This window comes from Diadema antillarum, unplaced genomic scaffold, assembly GCF_040938485.1.
Source record: "Diadema antillarum isolate AM-2024a unplaced genomic scaffold, OU_Dant_1.0 seq00000203_RagTag, whole genome shotgun sequence".
NCBI lineage: Eukaryota > Metazoa > Echinodermata > Echinoidea > Diadematoida > Diadematidae > Diadema > Diadema antillarum.
This window is the reverse complement of record NW_027271262.1, coordinates 1,634,762-1,660,384: the sequence shown is the minus strand read 5'-3', so window position 1 is coordinate 1,660,384 and position 25,623 is coordinate 1,634,762. Positions and strand designations below refer to the sequence as shown.

The window sequence follows — 25,623 nt, the reverse complement described above, 5'->3', positions numbered from 1 at the left end:
AATAATAATAATAATAATAATAATGATAAAAAGGACTTGTCACGAGTGCCACGGTCATACACTTGCTGCCTCATGACTGCTCTGACGGATTCGATCCCAGGAACTGCAACTTTCTCCTCTGCTAAGATGTATTAAAACATCTGATAATGTTGTGTGTCTGACAGGTTGACTATAAAGTTTGAAGTTCGCCCAGTGTACCCGCTCTTCTTATGCCAGGCACATAATAAAATCAGCATGGTATGACTACAGCCAGGGAGACCGAGCCAAAGCAAGCTTCTCTGAGCCTTGAATACCAATGTCGGTTTGCGTCCATGTTTGCTTAACCCGTTGAAGACTAGTCCCGAGTATACTTGGGCAGGTGTCTATGGGGAATACCTGTTATAGCAAAGTCAGTTCGTCCTGAACGGGTTAAAGCGAAAAGGAAGTTCAGTTCAATCTCTTCTATATATCATATAAGCGTCGACTTCCATTGTCAACATGTGCCTTCCATCTCAATTCAATTTCTATACTTATCGAAGCTATACTTCTGCTTGCATGCTGTCATTTATTGGAAGCAATATTCGACTTGGTTCACTGCAGTAAGAGAGAGAGAGATAGATAGAGAGAGAGGGAGAAATAGATAGAGAGAGATATGTCCAATATTTGCTAAAGGGTCAGGCAATTCATCTGATCATCTTCATCACATCCATTCATTTCTCATCAGTTGAATGTGGCCGATTAGCCAATTCATCAAAAGGCTTATGTTTTGTCCTATTCTATTTTCAGTGCTATTTGTTAGAAAGAGGCATTGGATAGGGCATTCTGCCAGGGAAAAATCAGGGCTGTAGTCCTCCTTATGTTTAGACCCATATCTGAAGGGTATTTGATGATCTTTCACCTCTGGTAACATAACTGGAGTCTACTCATGTAACAGTCAACCCCTTCGGTGTGTTTTTGTTGTTTTGCATATTTCTTCTTTTGAGTCTCTCCCTGCTCCTTGAATACATCTCTCCTGAATGATGAAAAGTATGCTCCTGTCTGCATCAATATCAGCAGTGCTGGTTAGTGTAGGGAACAGCATCATCAGAGCTGGTTAGTGTAGGGTAACAACACAATTTCATGTTACTCATCTCACCTACACCAAATATTTTTTTTTTTACAATTACCTCTCCTTTCTTTTTTTTTACATCCAAGTAGTCACATTGGAATGATCATGTCATAGGCTTTCCTTTCTTTCTTTCTGAAAAAATGATGTAACAGGGTGAGAGATGGGATTTTTTCCCTTTTTCTCTATTTTTTTTTTTCTCTGATTTGAAACAATGCATTTAGCTGTAAGGAAAATAAATCGAGCCACTGCCATGACTTTGATTTATTAGTCTTCAACAACTGTCATTGTGTGATAGAAGGCTGATTTGACAAATCAATGCTTCTTCTTTTATGAGGGAACTGATTGGATGAAAGCAAGGTATCCCTATCATCTAATCTTGACATGAGGAAGTGGCTTTTACGAAGAGACTCTGCGCCCACTGCAAGTTTGTAAAAATGTACTACCGGAAGAGAGGCATATCTTCTGGGAGATAGGATTCCAAATAGGACAGCAAAACTGCTTCGAGATTTCTTTCTACACATTGCTTACCCGTTTCATTCTCTCAGTACTATACTCCACACTATTTACAATCTAAGCTTTTACTGTCACTGGTAACACATATACCGGTGTGCATATCCTCTCCCTGTAAAAGAAAAACACAAGGTGTGTGTGTGTGTGTGTTTGCTTTGTTTTGTTTTCTGTCAACATATAGCAGTCAAAGGGCTTTTTCAAAGTTTTTTGCTAACATTCCTGATATCTTTTTATATAAGACCTTTCATCATTACAAAGTCACTTCAACAACAGTCTTTGCTTTTCTTTCTTTGGCCTTGCAAAGACTGCATGTGGCTGCTCGGCTACTTCCCGCTACGACTATGTCTTGGTCTAATGGTTCTATTCGTAGCACTGTATTCGGTAGAGCTTTTCTAGTACTTGCATCACATCTAAGTTTGCATCTACTCATAATTGTGTATACATGCTCACACCAGTCTTGTGGAGATAGAACGACTTGTCTGCACACACTCCATGATCAGATACTACAGTAAAATACATACATACCGAAGTTTAGAAAAAAAAGAAAATTAACACGACCAACAGTACCGATTTCAATCGCTGTTGATTGGACAGTTACACGTGCACTCGTTGCGAGGTGCCATAGAATTTACAAACGACAGCAAATTATTTCAAAGATGTCATTATTGCTATGTCTACACACTCATGTAAGGGTGGAAACGGATGGATTGATGTGGATTCTCTGCAGAGCTCAGTCACTTTACGTGTCGCGTGCGAATGAAATTCGTAAAACATCTCTACAGACAGAGCTTACTTCTTGGAGCTGCCTCTTTGCTTGACGAACCAAGTACATGACCTCTCTTCTAGATAAAAAGTGCTGCTTGGTATGCTACCCACATTTATCTCTCATTGAAGTTACACTCTTGTGTGATGTAAACACACTAGAGATTTTGTTTCAATAAGATATATCATACAAAATTTCATACAGAAATCTTTAAATTCAACACATACAGAAAATGCAATTTAATACACATATTTAGAACATTTACAATTCAAACCAAATCTTAAAAAGGAAAAAGAAAAAAGACCACGTAAAACTGAATAAGTCTACTCTCCTTTGTTTATATCAAACTGAATTTTTCTCAACTCTAGATACAACATATACAGCAGTCCTTGTACAGTCATGGCATCTGGAAGCACGTGAGTGCTAGGTGGTGAAAACACATGGAAACAACTGGATTCACAGTCTAGGTGGTTAACTGTTTGCAGTTAATCTTGTATTTACAATGTACACAGACGTAACATAAGTGCCACTTCTAGTGGCTCTCAACTAGTATACAAAACAGCTGTTTCATTAGAATTATTAGTCAAAGATAACTCTACCCTAATATTACTCCAATATCTGTCTACAGTTCTACACTCTAGCTGAGAATCACACAGACTAATCTGTTTTCTGTTTCACTGATTCAATGTCGTGTAACTCGTGTCTTTATCTGGAACAAGTCTAAACATTTCCTCACACATACCACACTGGAAAAATACTAGCAACTATCTGATTAATGCTATTTGAATTTGTACAATTACTCGCTCTGATAATATCTTTTCTTTTTTCTTTTCTTTTTTTTTACCCATTTGATCTTATCTCTCTTTCAAAGAGGCAAGATATATATTTCAGTAGAATAAAGACTTAAATGTAGACCATTTCCACAACTTAGCTATTGTGCAAGCATGGGATATATCCTCACATTGGCACACAATGAAGAAAACAACTGTATGAACCTGCACTGATTTGTTAAGAACACTACTTGAGACAGTGGTGTGAGGAGCGGTTCCTTGTAAGATTTAGTTTAGTTCTTTTTTGTTGTTGTTTTTTCTCCCCCTGCCATGTATTAATCCTTCAGCTATCTAATCACAAGCTGAGCAAGTTGTCAGGTTGGAATGTCTCGCACCATGTGAATGTTGTTCATATCAGCATTCACAATCATCACTCTCCCGAGGATGGCAAAGTTATGTGTTTGCCAAGCCCCCATCCCTGCAAGCTACCCTACTAAAAACACCCCTGCAAATACACAGCAAAATATGCCAACGTGTACAAAGCATGGCATCAGGAGCCAACATATGGACAGCTTATTTCAGGCAGGTAGAATCCATATATATATTGAAGGATTTTAAAAAAAAGAGCAAAAACTGTGGCAATGGAGTTCAGTGGTCCATAGTCAACTGCAGATGGATAAAAATGTTGATACTTACAGAATCCTACAAAAATATATCTTTACAGAGCTTCTTAACCTTGATAAGAAAAAAAAAAAAATTGATAAGAAGAAATTCTCCCAAATCCGTCACATACAAGTAAAAAAAAATATGTTCCGCGCTTAAGGAAAGAGTTTATACAACTGAAATAATTAATTGCAATGAATCTTACAAATCCCTTATCGAACTTGTTGAGATATCGTATCCATAGAGCTATGTCCAAAACTCTGCACCTGGAAACACACTCATCCTGATCTAAAAATACTGTAGGGGGATGTACAGAGAACAATTATTACTTGTACTAGGTGATCAGCCATTCCCTTTTTATAAAGTTCAGAGCTGTGCTTGTTGGAAAGAAAACACTCTAATCCTCTGGAAACACCGGAAATATTATTTCATGAGGCAACCTGTGCTCAAACAAGGATTGTGATCAATGTGGAAGTGAGATTTGTCCCTGTTGTCATCATAAGTCTGAAAGCTATTAAAAACAGTGTGGACACTCTGAAAACACTCCTCACCATTGTATGATGAAGTTGGGGGAGGGAAAAAGAGGATATGACTTGTACAGATTTCCCCGACTGTATAATAAGAAATCAGGATGTATTGATATAAATAGAAGACTGGCATTGCAAAAGTCAACAGTGCCACCTTTCATACTTCCGACTTTACATCCATCGATTATTACCCCGGACTCCTCAGGAATCGTCACGTTAGTGGACAATCTTATTAAATCAGGTCATATCACATTTGAACACTTCTTTTGTTTGCACAAACAGCAAGCTGCACATCAACTCAAACGAGTGTTTCACAGGGTGGATCGCACTGCTCCCAAGTATTGGCTCGAGTTTGGAGAACTACTGCATGAATCCATGATGGGCCGCAAGGGCCTCGATATCTGATCACACAACTACACTGCAAGGACTATACACGAGTTTGAAGAAGCTTCGGCTTCTACACAGCCCACTGAGCAGAGAAGGACTGGTCAGCAAATGATTACAAATTTGCAGAGAAATATGAAAAAAACTGTTCACACAACCTCAGATCCAGAAGTTTGTCCTTTTTAATTCCTTTTTTGTTCCTTCTCTCCATCACACAGGGAATGGATCCCAGAAGACTCAGTCAAGTGATAGTGATCCTGTTGATTCAGCTTTTCTTTTTTTTTCCAACCACTATGGATTATATCCTAGAAGAAGGTGTCATTATCATTTCTTTTCAACAAGTTCCGAATGCGAGGAGGAGGAGGAGGATGCAGGTGATGGTCATTTCACATCCCAGATCTCCTGGAGTAGGGGCGGGATCTTCTGGTCCTTGACCTTGAGTTGGAAGAGCAGCTCGGAATGGCTGTTGTTGAGGCTGCGCAGCTCCGTCAGCTTCATGAGGACCTTGGGCAGAAGGAGCACCTCGTGAGGGCGCCGTAGCTTCAGGTACGAGCGCAGCATGTCCAGGTACGTCTCCTGCATCTGCTCCACGCGCTCCCGTTCGTTGATCGCCGGCCGGTCTGCAAAGAAGTGAGAAGAACGACACATCAGCCTTTGATATCTGTGTCACATAAAATCCATGGACCCGAACAACACAGGACACACTCCTGACCTAGCAAAAATCTGAAAGGGTGAATACTTCATTTGTTTTGGATATGAGACTCTGACATAAATGCGACTGAGAATTTGTTACCTATATTTTTTTTCCATGTATACTCTCAACTGTTTGTAATAGCATATAAGAAATGATTTGATATGAAGACTGGCAACACATGTTGACATCTTGAAGGTGATTCTTGCATACTTCATTCATCTTTACTGTGGTATTTCAAGCATTGAGTTCATCCACTGTTAGTGCCACTGCCTCCTAAGCAGTAGGTGGCTTGTTTAGGTTCCAGTCTCACTGTATTCACAATTCCCATTGGTAAAACCAAATAAATCAAACACGTAATTTAATTACACATAAAAACACAGCAAATCCTTGTCTGATATGAAATGACAAGACCTGAAATCAATACCTAGGTATTTTGTTACAATGCCTTTCACCATGGAACCATACGCAAACTTTTACGCAAACAAAGTTTGCATGAGTGATGACAAGCAATGTACCTGGTGATAATATCGTGATCGCCATGAGGAGAATGAACTCGGCGTAGTCTAGCTCCAGCTCCGACATGCTCTTGGCAAAGTTGTACATCGGGTCCACCAGATCCCCGATGCCTCCCTCTAGGAGCTGCTTCCGCGTGTACGGCTTCTCGTTGCCGAACATGATGGCGTCAAGCTCCTTGTCGTAGCGCAGAGCCACCCGGAGCATGATGACCTCGATGGCTGAACCCTGGTGGTGGTGTTAAGACAAAAAGTTGGTGTGTTCAATAAGTTATTTTCTGGTGGGATTGCCGACGAGGATGACAGGAGTATACATGTATGTGATCAAGCAGCTAAAAACCCACAGAAAATCGCAAAGCAAGATTCTCTGTAATGGACCTAAATATGTCATTTAGGTTGACCGACTTTAAAATGTTGAAGTTTGTCTTACCTTGGAGAGTGATATTTTCTCTACTTACTTTCAAAGTTTGGCAGCTTAAAATAAAACCCAAATCGAGATATTAACAGTTTTTTGGACCATCTTTTTTGGACAGGCACTGCTTTTCACTGGAAAATAGAATAAATTTTCATTGATAATTCTGCACAGCACGCTTGAGTTACCTTACTCTTTAACTCTCCGCATGCCAGATTAATTACCTATCCATAGGTATGTCTGTAACAGTTGTGCACATTTAATTCATTGGCATAGAAAGGGTTGAATCCATTTTTCTCTCTTTTCCATGAAACCTCCTAACTCTCTCTTATTTCAATCACGTCTTAAATGGGTTAGGATGGCCCAATCTGAACAAGAAATAATGGCTTTGAGCTTACTCCTTTAACCTACATGAGAAAAGGGAGTTCATTTAGCCTACTTTTTGTGGGTTTTGAGTTGGGTGGTCACATATGAAGATTAAATAGTAATGTGGCATACATGTATTGCTAAATAACGTGGAGTGCAAGTGTGGAAGAGAATAGATAGAAAAAAAGAGAGAGTGGGGAGTGAGAGAAAGAAGTAAATTTAAAAGTAATTAAAAAGAAATATATAAAACAACTATATGTATATGGTATTTCTTTTTTTTTTAGCACAAAAGGTATATAAGATTTTGACAGTATTGGAATGGTGACAGCAGATAATGGTGATGCTTGGAATGTACATATGGCCATTTTTTTTTCTAAATCCATCAAAAAGGAGGAAGGGAAAGCAAGTCTAGACTTGCACTATAAACATTAATTAATAGTCAAGGCTGACATTGGATGTTGCGGGCATAATGAGCACATTCAAGGACAGCACACATTGACTTCTGATTGATTGCATGCCAGCTGCCTCATCCTCTACAATTTGAAACAAAATGGCTGTAAAAATACGTATACATACAGAATCATCCTTTTAGAGTTCTTTGAAGAAAATACATGTGTTAAATGATAGAAGTCTTATGATACACAGCATCCTTCCATAGTGTAAAGAAGAACATCAACTATTTTTTTTTCCTAACACAGCTTGTGATGCATCTGGCCTGATTTATATCTTTACAATGCCCCCAAGAAGTCCAAAGGCTATTGACCCTGCTTTACACTCAGCACATTAATGTGCTTCGACAGTGCAGTACAGCCTCGTTAAAATTTGCTGTTCAAATCCCCCTGTTCTCTACAGGTTTTCTTTCTTTGTCACCTGCACAAGACTTCAAAGGACTATGGTCAGTGCAGCTGACCCTAGGACAACAAAGAATCAACTCCTGGGGGGAACATGTGTGTAAGCCAACCATAGCAGACACAACATGGGGATTAACTAGGATTATCGAGGTATCACCACTAACAGGCCTGACAGTTGCGATGAAAAAAAAAAAAAAATGTAGGTAGAATGTGCCAGGGAGAACAGAGCATGCTTGGCACACAAAAAAAGGTCACTGGTAGTACATGAGTGCACAGATACCTTTCCCTAATGAATTTAATCCTATTTTAAACCTTTTAACACTTCTTTTTTTAACTTAACAGTACACTGTAAATTAACCTACAAATACACACTATGAGATGAGCTACACATAGAGATGACAGGTAAATTTTTTTTAAAAGTGAAACTACCCAGAAAAAATATATCTCTGTCTTTCTCAGGGGGTGTCATTATATGAAGTTGTGTGGAACAGGATTAATGCGTCTGTTAATGGCTCTTTTCATGTCATCCTTCTGCCGCAGGCCTGGTGTGAGTGTACTCTGGGATCACAATGGCCAGGTCCAAGCAGCCAGTTCAATTCAAAGAGATTTGTCTGAGTCTGTACCAATGGGCTGTGGTTAGGCTTGTTCTTGGCTTGAAACGAGCTATAATCAGGGTGGATCATTGGAAGCCCTGATCCAGCCAGAGACATGGCAGGGTCAAAGATAGCACAAATGCCAGGAGACTTTGTTTAGGCGAGATATCCAACCTATCCTCTTCAGAGGTGATATTTTACACTTGTCACCTGTATGACTGCTTGTTTTCACTGACAGTTGATGATTTTGCTGTAAGGAAGCTGTGAGGACATCCTGAAATCACCCATCTTCGCAATGTCAATAACTGATCAAAGTTGAACTAGAAAAGCACTTAGAGAGCGCAGACCTCCGCCAAGCAGCCCATTTCTACCCATACATGCACACTGAAAATTGCTCAATTTCACAAAATAGAAGCCTTTCGTTTATGTCATCAGCTTCCAACTACACGGTCGCCGTGCCTCGCCCGAGCACAACATATGTTTAGAGCACACATGCAAACCTCAAATATGCGCAGCTTGAACTCCTCAGTTCATTGACCCTATGATCCTATCTGCAAAAAGATTGAAAAAAAGAAAATCCTTCAAAAATCAATAAAACTTCCCGAATCACTACCAAATGTTTATCATCTGTTTCTTGTGTCATTATAAACTTTTCCTGCAAAGTATCATTCAAATGCATTCACAGTTTTTTGAGTTATTTTGCAAACAGACAGACAAACCAACACAGATGAAAACATAACCTCTTGCCTTGGTGGAGGTAATTATGCTGAGACTGGTTACAGTCTTCAAAAAGGGGTGCTGAAAGTAGTCCGTAAGTGGGTGATGGAAGTGGGACTTACCTTTAAGAGGAGTATCTGGTCCTCTCTAGACAGGGTGAGAAATCCCGGTATGTGCTTGCTGAACTCGACAATCAGCTGGATGGTGAGTATCGTCAGCTCGGTGATGTGGGCGAACCTCAGGTGGAGGGCGTCGGTGTCCTCTTCGTTGTCCTCTGCCGATGCACTGTCGGCCTGGTCCCCCTTTCCGTTGAAGGGAACCGGCATCAACTGCAATGAAAGGTGACAGATCACTGTACTACAGATGAGGCTCACTATGTATTCTTTTTAAAATGTCATATTGTAGTGTAATGCCCACCATAACATTAAAACCCACAATCATCAGAAAACCTTCTGGCACATGAGGTTGTTACAAAATGACAACAAATCAGCGGGCATATGAAGGGCAATCTTTCTCATTGACTGCTTGGAATATTGATCATTGCTCATGATCTAAAACAAAAAGAAATCTTTGCTGATATACTTTTTTCAATTAATTTTCTTTTTCTGACCCCCGTGCTGCAGAAAACACAATCTCTGCACTCTGTAAATTGTGTGATGTAATTCACACACCTTACATAAAAATGCACATACAATAAGTCTTCTTACTTCCACGTCTATAAAAAAAAAACCCAAAACGTGAGAATGGTTCTCCTTCCATTTCTTGTCGAATTGCTTTGTCTGCGGCAACATTATGCTGCAAGGGTCTGAATCAAGACTATATCATACATGTGGCGAGCAAGGCAGCTCGTACATGATCACAGAGATGGGAATATGGCACCTGATTAAAATCAATGGTACTTCTGTCTCAGTTTTCTTCCCTGTGTCTGCCTCGGGGAGAAGGTACTTACACTAAACTTTTCAAAATAAGATCCTTACACCTAATTTCAAAACAAAGTGATAGAATCCACAGCGGTCCGAGGAAATGGTGGAGGACTTTTTTCTAAACCCCAAATAAAACAACAACAAACCTTTTAACCCGTTGAGGACAAGTCCCTAGTATACTCGGGCAAGTGTCTATGGGAAATGAGTGTTGTAACAAAATCAGCCCGTCCTCAATGGGTTAAACTTCAGTGCAAATTTAGGGAACTATTTACAAACTGGTTAGAGTAGCAAAAAAGGTTTGTCACCAACTTCATGATATCTGTGAGGCACACAGCTCAAATGCAGTGCATGCTGTATTCTACTGTAATCTCATCCTTTGTGTTCTCATCATTAGTGTTCAGTAGTAATTGCAAACAAAACGAACTTTGAAAAACATTTGTAAACTTTTCAGCGATAAAACCAGTGGAGAACCATGTGTTTTGTTTGCGGTGTATTGCAGTGTCTTTTTCAGAATGTGGGTCACTGTGAGTCCCTGCCTGTAACAGCCACTTACCCCAGGGAGAGGATTGGCTGGGTCGTATATATCAGATGCTTGCACCTGCTTGGACCCATTACTGTGCTGAGGATGTCCTTCCCGCCATGGCTGCAATTAAAAGAACAAGAAGAAGAAGAAGAAGATTAACATTTGTGAAAAAGCTGCACAGGGCAGTTTACTGGATACAGTTAACTTCAGGCACTTTTACACAGAGACAGAATCTCTCAATGTGCTGTAGAAAGGAGATTATGCATTGATAATCTCATCACAGAATATGATTTTCACACTTCCCTAAATACATATGTTCTATTGCAACATTCCTTACAACACATAAATGCTGTACTTTTCAAGAACCATGACATTTTCATGTGAAAGACAGTCAAGTGGAACTTTGAACTGGAGGGGCATGGGTACGTGAAACAGGGTCGCTGGTAAGTTGGGAGTCATTGTTCAGTTTCTGTAACACATGAAGTCACAATATCTGTCTTCAGAAACTTCTAATAGAATTAGATGATAACCTGATAGTCAAATTGTTATAACCTCCCTTTGCTCAAATACTTTAAAAGGATTTACAGTTGATTCTTCAGGGTTTTTTTTCCCCACTGCTTCTTATGAGTAATGGCCATGTCTTTGGGGTATAATCCAGTGACAATATAAATTGCCTGACTGGCCATTTGAGGCTATCCCTCTGTCACAATAAATAAAGCAGTTAAACCTTGCCATATTAGCCTCTCCTCGAACAAACCTGTTAACAACAATCAGGACCAAGTACAACAATAACAACAACCGACACTGGCCTTTCTTTCAAACCTTACTTGGTGGTGCTAGTCTTCGATTTATTCCAAACCATTCTTCCATGACACACACACAAACACACCAGTGTACGCCTCCCCTGTTCCCCCATTTGGCTCTGATCTAATGGTTTCCACAACTTTCTTTTACCACTCTACTTGGTGATGCTGGTTTTTGCTGTATTCCAAATTATGCTTCCATGACACACACATGAACACACCCAGGTGTGCCTCCACCTTCTGCCATTCTGGGTCTGATCTGATGATTTCCACAACCTTCTTTTACCACTTCACTCATCTGGATTGGCCTTCCATTTTATTCCAAGTTATGTTTTAATGACATACACAGACAAACAAACACAATTACCACTTGCCACCAACCTTCCCTCATATAGGGTTTCATCTGCAGGTTCCCACAATTTTCTTTTAGGCCTACCACTTTACTTGGAGGTGCTGATCTTCAATTTATTCCAAATTATATTTTTCCATGACTCACACAAACACACAAACCCATGTGTCCCCCCCCCCCCCCCCAACCTTCTCCTATCTTGGGTCTGATCTGATGGTTTCCACAACTTTCTTTTACCACTTACTTGGTGATGCTAGTTTTCGATGTATACCAAATAATTTTTTCACAACACAAACACAGATGTGCACTGCCCCCCCCCCCCCCTCCCATCTTGGGTCTGATCTAATTGTTTCCACAACTTTCTTTTACAACCTCACCTGGTGGTGCTGGTATTTGATTTATTCGAAATAATTTTTCCATGACACACACACAGGTGTACCAATCCCCCCTCCCCTCCCACCCAATTTTGGCTGTGATTGGATGATTTCCACAACTTTCTTTTATCATTTTACTTGGTGGTGCTGGCTTTCGATTCATTCCAAATCATTCTTCAATGACACACATACACACATGCGCCCCTTGCACCACCTCCTCCTTCTTTCACTTTGGCTCTGATCTGAAGCTTTCCACAACTTTCTTTTACTACTTTACTTTGTGAAGCTGGTCTTAAATTTCATCCAAATTATTCTTTCAAGACACACACACAACCTTCCCCCCATTTTGAGTCTGGTGTGGTAGTTCCCACGGCTCACCGTAACCCTCTTCATGTCTTCTGGGCCAGGAATCTCCAGCTCCTTGTGGATGCAGACGAGGTTCTCGATGACCTCCCTCTGCTCGTCGGTCAGCAGCGGGATGGACTCCTCCTCGCTCTGCTGCGGGCTCTGCTCATCCTGCTGCTGCTTCTTCTTCATCATCTTCCTCTGCCGCTTCGACTTGCACTGTTCCTCTGTCAGCAAACCTACACGCCAATACCACACGATAAATAAGCACATACTGTAAAACATGATGTTTTAGCAGCATGAAACTTTCCTGAATTGGAGCCGACGGCCTTTTTCACGGCATGAAATTTTCGTGAAGTGCCTCTGGCATTCAATGCATACAGTGTAGACAAGAGCCTTTGCAGGCATTTTAATTTCACAAATCTTGGCTCTCGCAAAATTCGCGAAATTAAAATGCACGCAAACATTCCTTGTTTTACAGTAAGTATTTTTTTTCTCATCTTTTCTTGAATTTTTTTTTCTAAACTACAGGGAGGGGAGGAATCATATATCTTGGCTTGTGTTATTTTGCCCTCAGTACTTTTGTGAAGGTGACTACCTGGCATTTTGATTGGTTTAGCAGCACATTCACAGAGTACACTTATACAGCACTCTAGGCTGAAATATGTACAAATGCAATTTTGCCTCAATTAACCTTCCCATACAAAACATACACTCGTGGAATGGTGCTATTAAAGCAGCAAATATCAGGGTGTAATACAATATCTCTTTTCTGTCTTGAAAGCTATGAGACAAGCAAACACACTTGAATTGCCACCTCTGCCCCCCCCCCAAAAAAAAAATAAAAGAAAAAAGAATGGAAAACAAACATAGCCAGACATGAATGACTTTTTGAAAAATCAACTACTGTAACATTCCGAGAAATTGCCCTTTCAGACACGATTAAGCACTTCCGACTCTTTCTTTCTTTGGTTCTATTGACTTTAATAACCAGACAGAAAAAAAAAAAGAAACCACAAACACACACATAGGGTATGAAAGCAAATGGTCTGAACAGATTCCAAAAAAAATGTTGGCAGGTTTCGAGCAACTTACACTCTGCCAGCATTCCGACCTCTCTGCACTTTCTTAGCCTGCATTCCTGGCATTTTCTCCTCATGTACATGTCCATCTCGCAGTTTCCTCCTCGCGTGCATTTATACTGTGCATTCTTTGTGATGCTTCTCCTGAAGAAACCTGCAGGACACAAGGAAAGGGGGGAATAATACCTGATGAGAGGAATATCTCATTCCAAGATCATGAGTGATGGACCTGTACATAATGGGTACGGGCGGGATGGGAAGGATAGGTAATTATGTATGGGTGGGGTGGGTTTTTAATGTTTTTTTTTTTTTTGGTGTAGTTTATAGTAGTACATGGCAGTTTTCGGGGATGGTTTTTATTTTAGATATAATACACTTTCATATTATTTTTCTTTGGTAATTGCTCTACTATTGCCATTTTATTTGTTATGAAGATGTATATTTCAGTTGCTATCCTTAAAGGAATCATTCTTTGATGTTTGTACAGTAATACCAAAGTGACTTGATGTTTCTTGTATCATTTGAATGAAAGTGAATAAAGATTAAAAAAAAAATAATATGCTTTTCAATTGAACATGAGATGCTCAATGAACAAAGCAAACATGCATTTGCCCATGACACTGAAAGTAGCAGTAATCTCACGACAGTGTGAAAGAGAAATTGTACAGTTAGCAATTCACACGATCTTGGCAGTATCTATATGAATAATTCATGATATGCTAAGCTTTGAGATCCCATGAGGATTTAGGCATGACAGCCTAAGCACATTATCATGGAAGTAAACTTGCCATAATCACAACTACCATGGTAACAGCAGAAAAAAAAAAATTGAATGTCAAGGCCCACTGTCAGTTGCAAAAGAACGTTTGATTAAAGTAGATTGCTTTTATGTAAATGTTAAGCATTCAAACAAGCAAAGCCTTAACACAAAATGACCGAACAAAATCACCTTTTGTTTCAAATAATTTTCTAGATTTAGACATCTTGTTTTGATTCATTTTCTTTAACATCTAAAAGATCTTATTGTGTGACTTATGTAAGCTTATATGAAGGTCAGAACTATCCAGTGCGATAGCTATCAAAATAAAAGATTGCTATAGTGTACATGTTTAAAAAAAAGCAACAACGCTCGAATAGAAAATCACAGGTACTCATCTCTTTGCAAATGTTATACCATGGTATAAATCATCAATTTGAAAGCTATCCATAAGAGAAAATTATGAAGGGATTCAAGTAGCATGATACATGTTTATTTTTCATGTAAGAAACATCCAATGATTTCATACAGACTAATTCCATTGTTAAACTTACTTTTCTGTCAACCTTGCAAAGTATGCATTGCTGTTATTTGTTATTCTCATTTTATCTTACTATACAATTGATGATCCACACAGCATTATGTATTTCTTACAAGTTGATAAAACAATATGATTTGTGTAATATACGCTTTGTATTTTGTTTCACTCTTTTGTTGCATGGAAATAAATGGGAATTGAATTGAATTGAATTGAAGGGAGGTTGAAAGGTATCATCTACGACATTTCTGCACCAAGGACAAAAGCTGGCAGACTTCAATATCCTGGTCTTATCTATAACACGTGTCCCCAATTTAGGCATAGGGGAAAGTAACTTGGAACATTTCCACATTCTAGAAGATAACAGGTATGACCTCTGCATCTTTCAGATTGACTCTAAAGCAAGAGGGCACATCTATCTATGATGATTTCTTGCACCTACACAAACCAGTATCTGTGCCACTCCTGAAAGCATAGGTTGCACGTTTCCGGCACCCCCTGGCCATCATACTTAACATCCCCCTGATATCACAGGTGTACACAGGACTCGAACAAAATACCAGGAAGAATGTCCCTTTCATAAGATTTGGTGTCATCCAGGATCATACCTTAATGACAATAGTTACATAACACCATTAGATTATTTTAATGCTGAACTGAGCAAGTTATCAGCAAGACTCTCAGAGCTACATGCTACATTTTAAGGCCCCGTACCTCATTTTTGCATCTTAAAAATGACAGGTACACAATTGTACATTGGGACTTTCAAGCAAACGGAACAAGGATATTCAAATATCCTTGTTCTCATCTCACACTTCCTCAAAAGAATGAGAATCTCGAGAATAAAAGGGGTGGAACACCTATTGTAATTTGTAACATCCCATCATGCAACGGTTGTCCTAGGACCTCTCAAAAATGCACAGGAGTAGTTTTGCTCTGCCTGCACAACCCTTTTCATCAGCAGACTTGTTCAACCTGAGTGATGATTACCCATATGTTGGCAAAAGTTTGATACTTTTCACTAACCTTTACATCCCTCGCAGCTAAGGGCATTATAGTGGAACCCTGAGGCCCGGTCTCCACACACCAGACAAAGTTCGACCTCCATGCGGGGCGCCGGCCCCTTCCGCTTCTTCACGGCCGTCGGACCTATTCCGCTCATGCTCCCCTCCGACGATATCGACTGCGGCGACGACTGCTCCTTCATCGTGAGGGAGGGTATGGTGGAGGTGGAGGAGGGGGAGACGAGGGAAGGGGACTGGGTGTAAGGAGGGCCCGTGGACTGCGGCAACATCTCGTAGCCGGTGTCTGGTGGCTCAGACTTGATCTGCAGAGATTGCGTGGCGGGATCTGTGTGGGAAGACAATGAATGAATAAAAGTGCAGTGACTATAAACAGTGATGGACTACACGTCTAGTTTCAATCACCTAACATTTCTGCTCTTGTTTCACGCAGATTACAAAAACACACTGACTCATTTTTCAAACGAGAATCGAAAGGGAATCTTTACACCAATGCGAGAGCACGCACTTGATAAGTTCGTGCTCACTTTTAGTAAGAATTTTCTTATTTGCACTCAAACATCTCTGCCATTTCCTTAGAGCCTGCCAATATCAACACCAGATTGAATTTCCGTCTGATTCTTGGGTGATGAAAAGTATTCTAGATATCAAGTTGCTGCCACATCATGCCACAACAAATTTGTGGTAGAGAACACATTGAATCTACAGCCATCAGCATCACTGAGTTGGATATTTGATCATTTTAACTGTTGAGGTAAATTTAGAATGCCTTTATATTGACACAAAACATGTACATACAAGAAACAATATGAAAATGGCCCAAAGGGCTACACAGACACAAAATTCACAAAATAGGACATGTTAATTTTCATCAAAATTTTTCTTGTTGCAGGAGGAAAATGTTGGAGAAGAAGATTTCATGCTGTTCATGGTCCTGTCTATCAAAATACGATCAATGCACAATGCACACAGTGGGTTGAAACCTTGTCAAATTAGCCCCGCCTAATGCTGCCCAGATAAATGGCATATCATATGAACCACGTCTCAATACGCTGCCCAAAATTATGCTTGCTTTGGATACACCCTTTGGAAAATAAATGTGTGTACATGTCTGTGGCAACATACATGTATGGCATTCCTGCCTGTACAATGGTGCCAGAAATTGTTGAAAGTCAATGTGTAGTCCCCCTCCCCCCCCCCCCTTCCCCCACCAACACAGGCATTTCAATCACACAGCTGGAATAATGAAGGTGCCTCTGAAGAGAAAAGTCTTTCATAGTTATATTGCCATGGCAATGGATGGTAGTTGCTCTCTGCTTTAATATCAACTGTCTTCATAGTCTCCATATTTTGGTAGATATGCACAATATATCTCAGTATCATTTTTTTTTCATCTTTTTTTTAATAAAAACAATGCTGCTAAAAGGAGTATAAACTTTCTTCAAATCTTGTGTGGCTGACTGCCTGATTTATCATTCATTAGCACCGACCTTCATTAAAACATTGTTTCTCCATATATGGTAATCTCTGTAGTCCCAAAGTATTGCACAATTTAAGCTCTGTACAGTAAGGAATGGGGCTAGCCAATGGAGGGGAACAACTTAATCCGGTGCGTATTCAAGCTGTGTTTGGAGAAAGAAACAAAAGGGCATCTCCTTGGACAAACAAGAATTCACAGTGTAGGGCTACTTCCTAAAGTGGAGTAGAAGCATGCAGCTCCTCTGTCTGAACAATGTAGCAGCATTTTTTTTGTACTTTTTAAAAAAGGGACACCCAGAAAGGGGGACCGATACCAGAACACCACTGCAAATAGTCCAACAAAACAGAAGCACATGATATTGCATGACTCCCCACGAGGATCTAACCATTGCAGGTGCTGAGACGCATTCCTTGAAATCAACAAGTGAACTGGAACAATTTTTTCCCTTCCCAATCTCTTTTAAAAGCCTTATTCACAACTGCATTTCACATCCGTACTCTCAAAGAGGTAGAAACACACCCACATGCTTTAAGATGAGAACAATACGTATTAAAGCACAGCAGCCTATCCGTTGAATTTGCCGTATGGCTAGACATTCTACCCAGGTTATTTCATCCAGAATTATAAGAGACGGATTAGGCAAGAAAAGAGTATGGAAAGCTAACATTGATATTCTTGAATACTCCTTACAAACTTGCTTAATGAACTGACCTTGAAGTGATTTGCAGCACTTCAGTGATGTCGAATGCATGCAACTACAATGACTGTACATGCAAACTTAATATGAGCCCCATGTTTTGCAGCCTTCTGCTCCCCCCCCCCCCCCCCCGAACACCTACGCAAAGATGGCTTCCCTGCTTGCCATGATCACTTGAGCAAAAGCATTCGATTCAAGACGCCAGCTCACAAAGAAAAAGCTGACAATGAGGAACTAGAGGCTCTACAAACCCCACTGTAGCTCACCAGTTTTAATTCTCTCAGTTAGAGGTATTCATGTGAAGACACTCCCACTCACCCCCCCCCCCCCAACACACACACACACACACACACACACACTTTTTTAACCCTCTGGGTGCTATCACTCCTCATTTTCCCCCTCTGTTGCATATCACAAGGTAAAGCACATGATCTATTCTTATTTTGGTAGACAGCAGACCACAATTTTCTTTAATTAATATTGATGGCGAGAAGTGAATGAAATAAAAGCATACAAATATGCAGGAAGAAGACACACGTGTTGAGGCTAAGAACAATGCCTTGGAATGTCTTCATTTGAAACGGGATGATTTTGAAAGAAAGCACGGGTGTGGGAATGTTTATGAAACAATTCAACTCTGAAAACCTTGTGTATAATTGAGGTGGGCTTCCAAGCAAATCTTTGGCACAAGCCTGCCTAAATTTCATATACTGTAAAAGTGGAAATTTTCGCGGTGTTGAAATTTTCGCGCATTTCGCACAACCAGAAGCTAGCGCGAAAATAAAAGCATGCGAATATTTTTGCATGCCATATGTTCTAGTAGCTGATGTCTTGATTCCATGGAATCAGAAACACACGAAACTCTTCTTACCTGGCCAAGCGCGAAAAACTAGTCTCGCGAAAATATTCACTTTTACAGTAATCATCTAATTGTGGCACACACAAAAATCAACAAACTTTTTTTTTTGGGGGGGGGGTGGTGGGAGGACTGAGTAAACTTTTTCTCTTCAGAAAGACAAACATATCATACAGTATTGGCCCTAAAAGCTCAAATGAATAATAACTTTAAACTAGTATTCATATCAGCAGTTTTTATTACACTGTATTGGTCTCCATGAACTTTTGCAATTTCTGTTATCATCATTATATTTATCATAATTATTATAGCACAGTGCAGTAGTAGTAGTAGTAGCAGTAGTAGTAGTAGTAGTAGTAGTAGTAGTAGTAGTAGTAGATGTAGTAGCAGTATCATTATCATAATTTTTATGCAAATGTGTAATCATTACTATATTATCATAATCATCATCATTATCATCATCATCATCATCATCATCATCATCATCATCATCATCATCATAACCTGCACAGAGATGTTTAACTATGTGCTACATACAACAGTATTTACAAAGCATGAAAGCATGAAGTTTTGATAATATCCTACATATCTCTCATTGTGCTCAGTTTCATGCTATTCCTGATTTTGCCTACAGCAAGAATCAATTTGTATGATACTACTAATCTCCAATGAGCGTAATATTACTCCTGATCCTAGTCCAAGTTCTAAAGCAACACAGATGCTTGACTCTTTCTTCCTCAGGTTAAAAAAAATACTAAAAAATAAATAAAAAAATGATGGAAAATTCTGGCATATACTGCACAGACAAAAATATGCAGAGTAGTTGCTGATACATAATTATTATGTTCTCATACAAGTTGTGCAGTATTTCATCATTCAGTTCACAATGAATCCTTAAAATGTCCTAAGTTTGTTTTAAACCAGTTATCCATCCACTGAATATACCATATATATGTATACTTGTACTTAGCAGGGCTTTTATTTTCACTAATTTTATGAGTCAGATGCTATCTGCAAATTTTAAAACACGCAAAAATATCAATTCTGATTCCAACATGAATGCGACATGGATTTGTACACCATCTCTCCATCTATTGCTGTACTGAAAAGACATGTTTTATAATCTATGTACTTGTGCACTTACACACACATTCATAACACATGCATTATACAGTTACAATGTATGTACAGTTTCATTTATTTGTGTGCAGTGAAATGGTGGATATCAAAAGTAAAACCACATACAGCATTTGTCATGATATTGGGTGAGTTGCAAAGTGCCAAATCTGCATGTAAGCTCTAGTTTAATAATTTTGCGTAGTCAGAGAATATTTCTTAATACAATCCGAGTCTGTTCTGAGCGGTTTCCCTGGGCAATATAAAGAAAATACTATTCATCATGGAAATATCAAATTCATCATGAGTTCACTAAAAAAAAAAAAAAAAAAAAAAATGCACGCACACACACACAAAACGCAATGACCCTCTGCATAAAATCTGCCAGCAATGAACTTCAGCTGCTTCACGAACAAAGAGATAGACCTATTTGTGTGTTGACACACCCATGCAGTGATGGCATTTTCAGTGATGTATGACATTTTTTTAGCTTACAAAAGTTGTATGTTCTAATTTATATTTGCTTTGTTACAACATTTGTCATATCCTGTCATTGAGATGATAACCCTGTTCATGACGCGAACACTCTATAAAGACAAATTTTCAGAGGAAAAAAAAAAATCTTTCAATTCACACATACAATGTAACTGTACATTTGTAATGTGTTTCCTGTCTTCGTACCACTCCAGTATCCATAGAAGAGAAAAAGAAATATTAATCAGAGAGAAACCATTTGTTAAACAAAGAATTCAGCATTTCCTGTTTTAGCATTGCACACCTCTATCACACCAGAAGACAGCATTTCCTGCCTGTTAAGGTAGTCATGCAGTATTATGCTCTCTATTCATTGTGACCTCTAGATGAACCCTATCGATACCATACTTCTGACTACACCATTTTCTCCCCATATATGAAGCATACACAAGGAATATTGCAAAGTACAATGTAACGTCACAAACAATTTACTCTGCAACACATTACCCATCATAATCTTCCCTTGTCCTGTATGTATTTCCATGTCATTCATTTAAGTATGTACATGAACAAATTTTACTCCCTTCTGGGCCCCTCTCTTCTCACTGGATGCACAAAGTTTGGCATCTTACCATCGTAGTGCATTGGGTAGTAGTTCATTGTCGCTGCTTTCCTACGGCCACTTCGTTTTCTTATTATTCCAGAACAGACTGCCCAGATCAAAGCACCAGCTCCACCGGTTGCAAAGGACCACACAAAATAATCCTGGGTACGTGTACCAATCCAGATATGGCTAGGATGCCATTAGTCCACAGAACGCACGCCACCACCGCCGGCAGAAACAATTACGGATCATCATCATCATTGATCGCCACACTACCTGTCGGTGCGTCTTCTGTAGCTGATCTGCACATTAACACCATTCAGTATTTACTCCGAAGGACTTCCATGGAAAAAACAAACAACAAATACGAACGCGACAAGCAGACGGGGTGCAGAGGAAGGAGGGGGGAGAGATGGGGGAGAAGGAAAATAGGAGAGAAAATGGGGGAGGAGAAGGGTATAAAGGTGTGTAGCAGGGGCACCGATGTTCTATCTGATTACACACAAATAGCTATCGTCCCTGTCAGCTGCAAGCGCGGGGCCACTAAACCACAATTTGGTGTTGTATCACTTACTATCCAATAAGAGTATCAAAGGGTACCTACTGGGGCCTGTCTTAGCGATCACCAATGGGGGCTGCGTACTTTGGAGGGTTCATGGAGCGGGGACTTCAATAAGCATTCAGGGAGGACAATCGTCTGCAGAACAATCCTCCTTCCTTTTCTTCTCCCTCCTATTCAGCCCCAGTTAAAGGAGCTCCTTGATAGATTTTAATCCAGCAGCATTAACGCTTGCGCCTTTTCAGCTGGATAAGTGCGCGGCTAGGCTCCCTCCCACACTGCCCCCTGTCCCTTCGGCACAAAGACCCAATGTTTAGCGGGTCTGGCAAACTGGAGCACAAACTTGAACGGATCTCGTCATCACTGCCACCTTCCATTACTTGCTCGCTGGATAAATGCTGGGATGGGACACCGCACAGAAGCAAAGTTTGTCGACAAGCAGTCAGACGGCAGGCAAGGGTCTCGTAATGAGCCTACGACCTACTTGGCTCCCACTTTACTCCATATTACATAATGAGCCATTGGCATTATTGATTCAGAGGCAAATGCACTATGGGAAATTGTCATACATTCTCTACTGTCTACTGACTTGCCTTTCTATTTTTGTGAGAGAGAAAGTTGCAACAAATTGCTCCACTCTCTCAAATACACACAAAAGCTTTTAGTACAGCATGTCAACATCGTGATGGGGGTATAACTGTCTTCATTATGAGCCATAAGGACGGCTGAAGAACATCAAGGGATATGGACATCTCTCAAAGACAGTATGAACTGTGAGACTAGGGTTGGCAATGTTTTTGTACTTGCCAAACAGAGCGGGACCAACAGGCAAAAGGTCTGACATTTCCACAACAACAGAGGGCTCTCTCTCTCTCTCTCTCTGTGCTAAATGAGTCTACAAGATGTGAAAGCCAGTTCCAACTTACCAGAAAAACAAAACCATCTATGCCATATCTTAAAATTCTCTAAGGTTACAGATGTCACTTTTGCGATAAAATGAGAAACCACTGAAAACCTTTAACATGGATATCACAGGCATTTTTCCATCTTATCGCCACATCCTTGGTTGGTATTATGATGGAGCTTTGGTCAGGAAAAAATGTTTTTGTGATGGCAGCATGGCATCACATTGATTGGACTCAATCTTCTAGCCGCTGTTTGACACCCAATGAATTGCACATGCCTAGTACTGCCCCAGAAAATGTTTGAACTAGTACATGTGGTTTGGTATTTCCAGCAGAGATGGTCACATGGTTAATGCAGGTGCTAAATTCACCCTACGCTCATGCGTCTTCTTCCCCTGACACAGGAAATATTCGTATTGTTTGGTATGCTTCAAATTGTCCTTGGTTGTCTTCTAATTTTTGTTCTGCACTGGTGTACGGGAGAGACTGACAGGTGTTTTAAGTTTTCACAGAGGATGGACATTTGCAGTGTACCACAGGAAAACACCTAAAAGTTGATAAGGTTGCTACAATCAAAGAAGAATATGGTATGAAATGACTCTTCTTCTATTTTGGACCAAGAGCATAGAACTCTATCATTTATTCTTTCAGTATCTTTGGTGTGCTATCGGGATATCACATATACTGATAAGTCTGCACACTTTCAAAACAAAGCTGTTAACTATTTCTGGGAACTAAAACTCACTGAGAAACAAGAAGTTGGTGTTAACCCGTTGAGGATGGGTTGATTTTGCTACAACACGCATTTCCCATAGAAACCTGCCCGAGTATACTCGGGACTCGTCCTCAACGGGTCAAACACCTCAGATCTCTGCAAGTCTTTTGGAGACACGCCTATAGATATCACTCACATCTCATGTCCAAGAAAGGCAAGTACATGTACAGCGTGTATGTAATGAAATATGGATGTGTTTTCCTCACTCCACTCTAAATCAAATTGAATACCAAGTGACATATTCTTGGTTAGTTTATTTTGGGAGGCTTTTTTCAAACCAAAATGTGGAATTTTTATTATTTTCAGGGATGCCAAACTTGCACGCAGCATTGCAGCATTCTGAGGGCTAAAAAGTGCTCAGTATTTTTGGTGGAAGTATTTTCCATGAAACCTGTTGTATTTTTGGTAAAAAGCACTACAAAACACTACAAAAAGCAACACTTGGCATCTGTTTTGTTGAAATAATTTTCCTTGTACATTTGCTCAAAATCTCTATTTTGAAGATGCACGCTATTCATTTATGCTAGACTTCACACATGTGAAGAACATTTCATAGAATATTCATACCAGTTGAGTGCGCAGGGTTTGCCTCAAAATGTATGTGCATGTGTATGTATGTGTGTGAGAGTGCATATATACACGTGCATTGGGGTGGGGGTCTCTGTGTGATTAGAGAAATGCAAGCCTGAAGAAAGAGGTCAACTCGGAAGGACCCCCACCCCCTGGGGGGAGTGAAGACAGTAATGAGGTGACGAGTAGCACGCGAGGAAAGAACGCATTCAGCAATCCAAACACACACACACACGCACTCATCATCGTCATCACCATCATTGTGTTGGATGCAGCTCATTCATGTCCCATGCAGTGTTGTGATTCTAACAGTAATACACCTTTTCTCTCCATGATACTTTAGTTTACACGAGTGCAATGAAGTACAGTTGTAATACTTTAACTTAGATAGAGGCAATCTGAAACTGTAACTCCACGTGTAGAATGGTACGGATTTAGAATGGGATTGCTCGGTGTCATGCAAAATTGAAATAAAGGAAGATAAATGTACATCTGCTCTATTTGAGTAACTGACATGAGGATATACCACAGCTAACAGAGTTATCATAAAAGGCTATTAACTTGACAGGCATTTCTATTGACAGTGGAAGTATTCTACTGTGAAAGTAATTGCCTTCTCTGAATGGTATTCAAGTAAATAGAATGGTTTGCCCAAGGTAAGCTGCTAGTTCTCAGATCTCATATCTGAGTAAACTGGGACACTGCCAAAAGAGAAAAAGAAAAGAACGGAAGGAAAAAAACAACAACAGCAACAGCCTACTCCATCCTCCATTACGCAGGAGGGCATAGCCCCGAAGCGCTGAAAAATTCAATGCATAGCTATCAGTGGAAACGGCTCAGTTCGAAAACTGTGAATTCCAAAGCCCCAGAGGGAACATTTCTGCAGGCAAATGTTCTCCCGGACTGAATTCATGAATAGCTGAGCAATTCTTGTGAAATGTTAAGGTATGCATTGACGGCCCAACCACAAGCCACTGGCAAGCATACCGGTAGCCAAAGACTCCACGGTAGGCATCAAGTCAATTTCTCAGGGCTGCTGAAATGGGATCTGTCTCAGTCGGTTTTGCTCTCAAAACCAGTGATCCTACGTCAGTGAAATGCGTCAATGAAAGAGCTAGGCGCGAATGCTGGAGGATCGAACGAGGGCAGCGTGCTGCTGGAACTGCTCTACCTGGACTATCTTGGCAACTTAGCAGCGTGGTATGCTTTGGAGATGGCACTACAAAGTGTAACTTTGTGGTAAAAAGTGATGTAAGTGTGCTTAACTTACTGAAGCTGACACTTAGGCCTACTCTCTCTCTTTTTTTTTTTTTTTTTTTTTGGGGGGGGGGGACCCCAAAATAATATTGAAAAAAAAATCATTTAATAAAATATTGAATGACAAATGACAATAATCAAGATATGCCCCCCTTGGGCTTTATAGGGTTAAGAAAACAACACTGTTCACTGCAACATAGAGTGTAGTGTGCTTGCTGTCGCCCGATTGCTACTCACACCGTATTACTGTAAAACATGATATATTCGCGGCATGAAACTTTCGCGAATTGGGGCCAACAGCCTTTTTCATGGCATGAAATTTTCGCGAATAGCCACTGGCGTTCAATGCATGTAGTGTAGACAAAAACTTTCGCGTGCATTTTAATTTCGCGAATTTTGGCGCCCGCGAAATTCGCGAAATTAAAATGCATGCGAAAATTCCTCATTTTACAGTATACCTTATATATCTCTTCATATGCTGTCTAGTATCAACAATCCATACAATGACCAGGTGGGAAAACTGTATGGCGGGATGCACAGTAAAGACAAATGAAGGAAACTGTTTCATAGAGAAATATCCTGCCTAAGTCACTATTTACTTCAGAATCAATGGTACCGTAGCATTGCGACTGGCAGTATTGACAAGCTAAATTTCAAGACTGATTTTAGCACCAATTAGATTCTTTTTTAAACATTACCACAACCCAAGTAAAAAAAAAAAATTATATCCATCTATCTATCTATCTATCTATCTATCTATCTATC

The 25,623-nt window shown here is 40.0% G+C and overlaps 1 protein-coding gene across 4 annotated transcripts in view; it reads right to left on the bottom strand.

Moving 5' to 3' along the window:
* Nucleotides 1–1,065: 1,065 nt before the first annotated feature.
* The window catches only part of LOC139728841 (oxysterols receptor LXR-alpha-like), a 233,914-nt gene continuing 209,356 nt past the window's right edge, over nt 1,066–25,623 (bottom strand). For all 4 annotated transcript variants that reach the window (XM_071639779.1, XM_071639778.1, XM_071639781.1 and 1 more), the window contains 7 exons: nt 15,570–15,893; nt 13,262–13,402; nt 12,200–12,405; nt 10,326–10,415; nt 8,972–9,178; nt 5,914–6,139; nt 1,066–5,324 (listed from right to left, as the gene is read on the bottom strand). In XM_071639779.1, the coding sequence (XP_071495880.1) occupies nt 5,086–5,324; nt 5,914–6,139; nt 8,972–9,178; nt 10,326–10,415; nt 12,200–12,405; nt 13,262–13,402; nt 15,570–15,893 (1,433 nt within the window). In that variant the 3' untranslated portion in view covers nt 1,066–5,085. The remainder of the gene's footprint in view (nt 5,325–5,913; nt 6,140–8,971; nt 9,179–10,325; nt 10,416–12,199; nt 12,406–13,261; nt 13,403–15,569; nt 15,894–25,623) is intronic.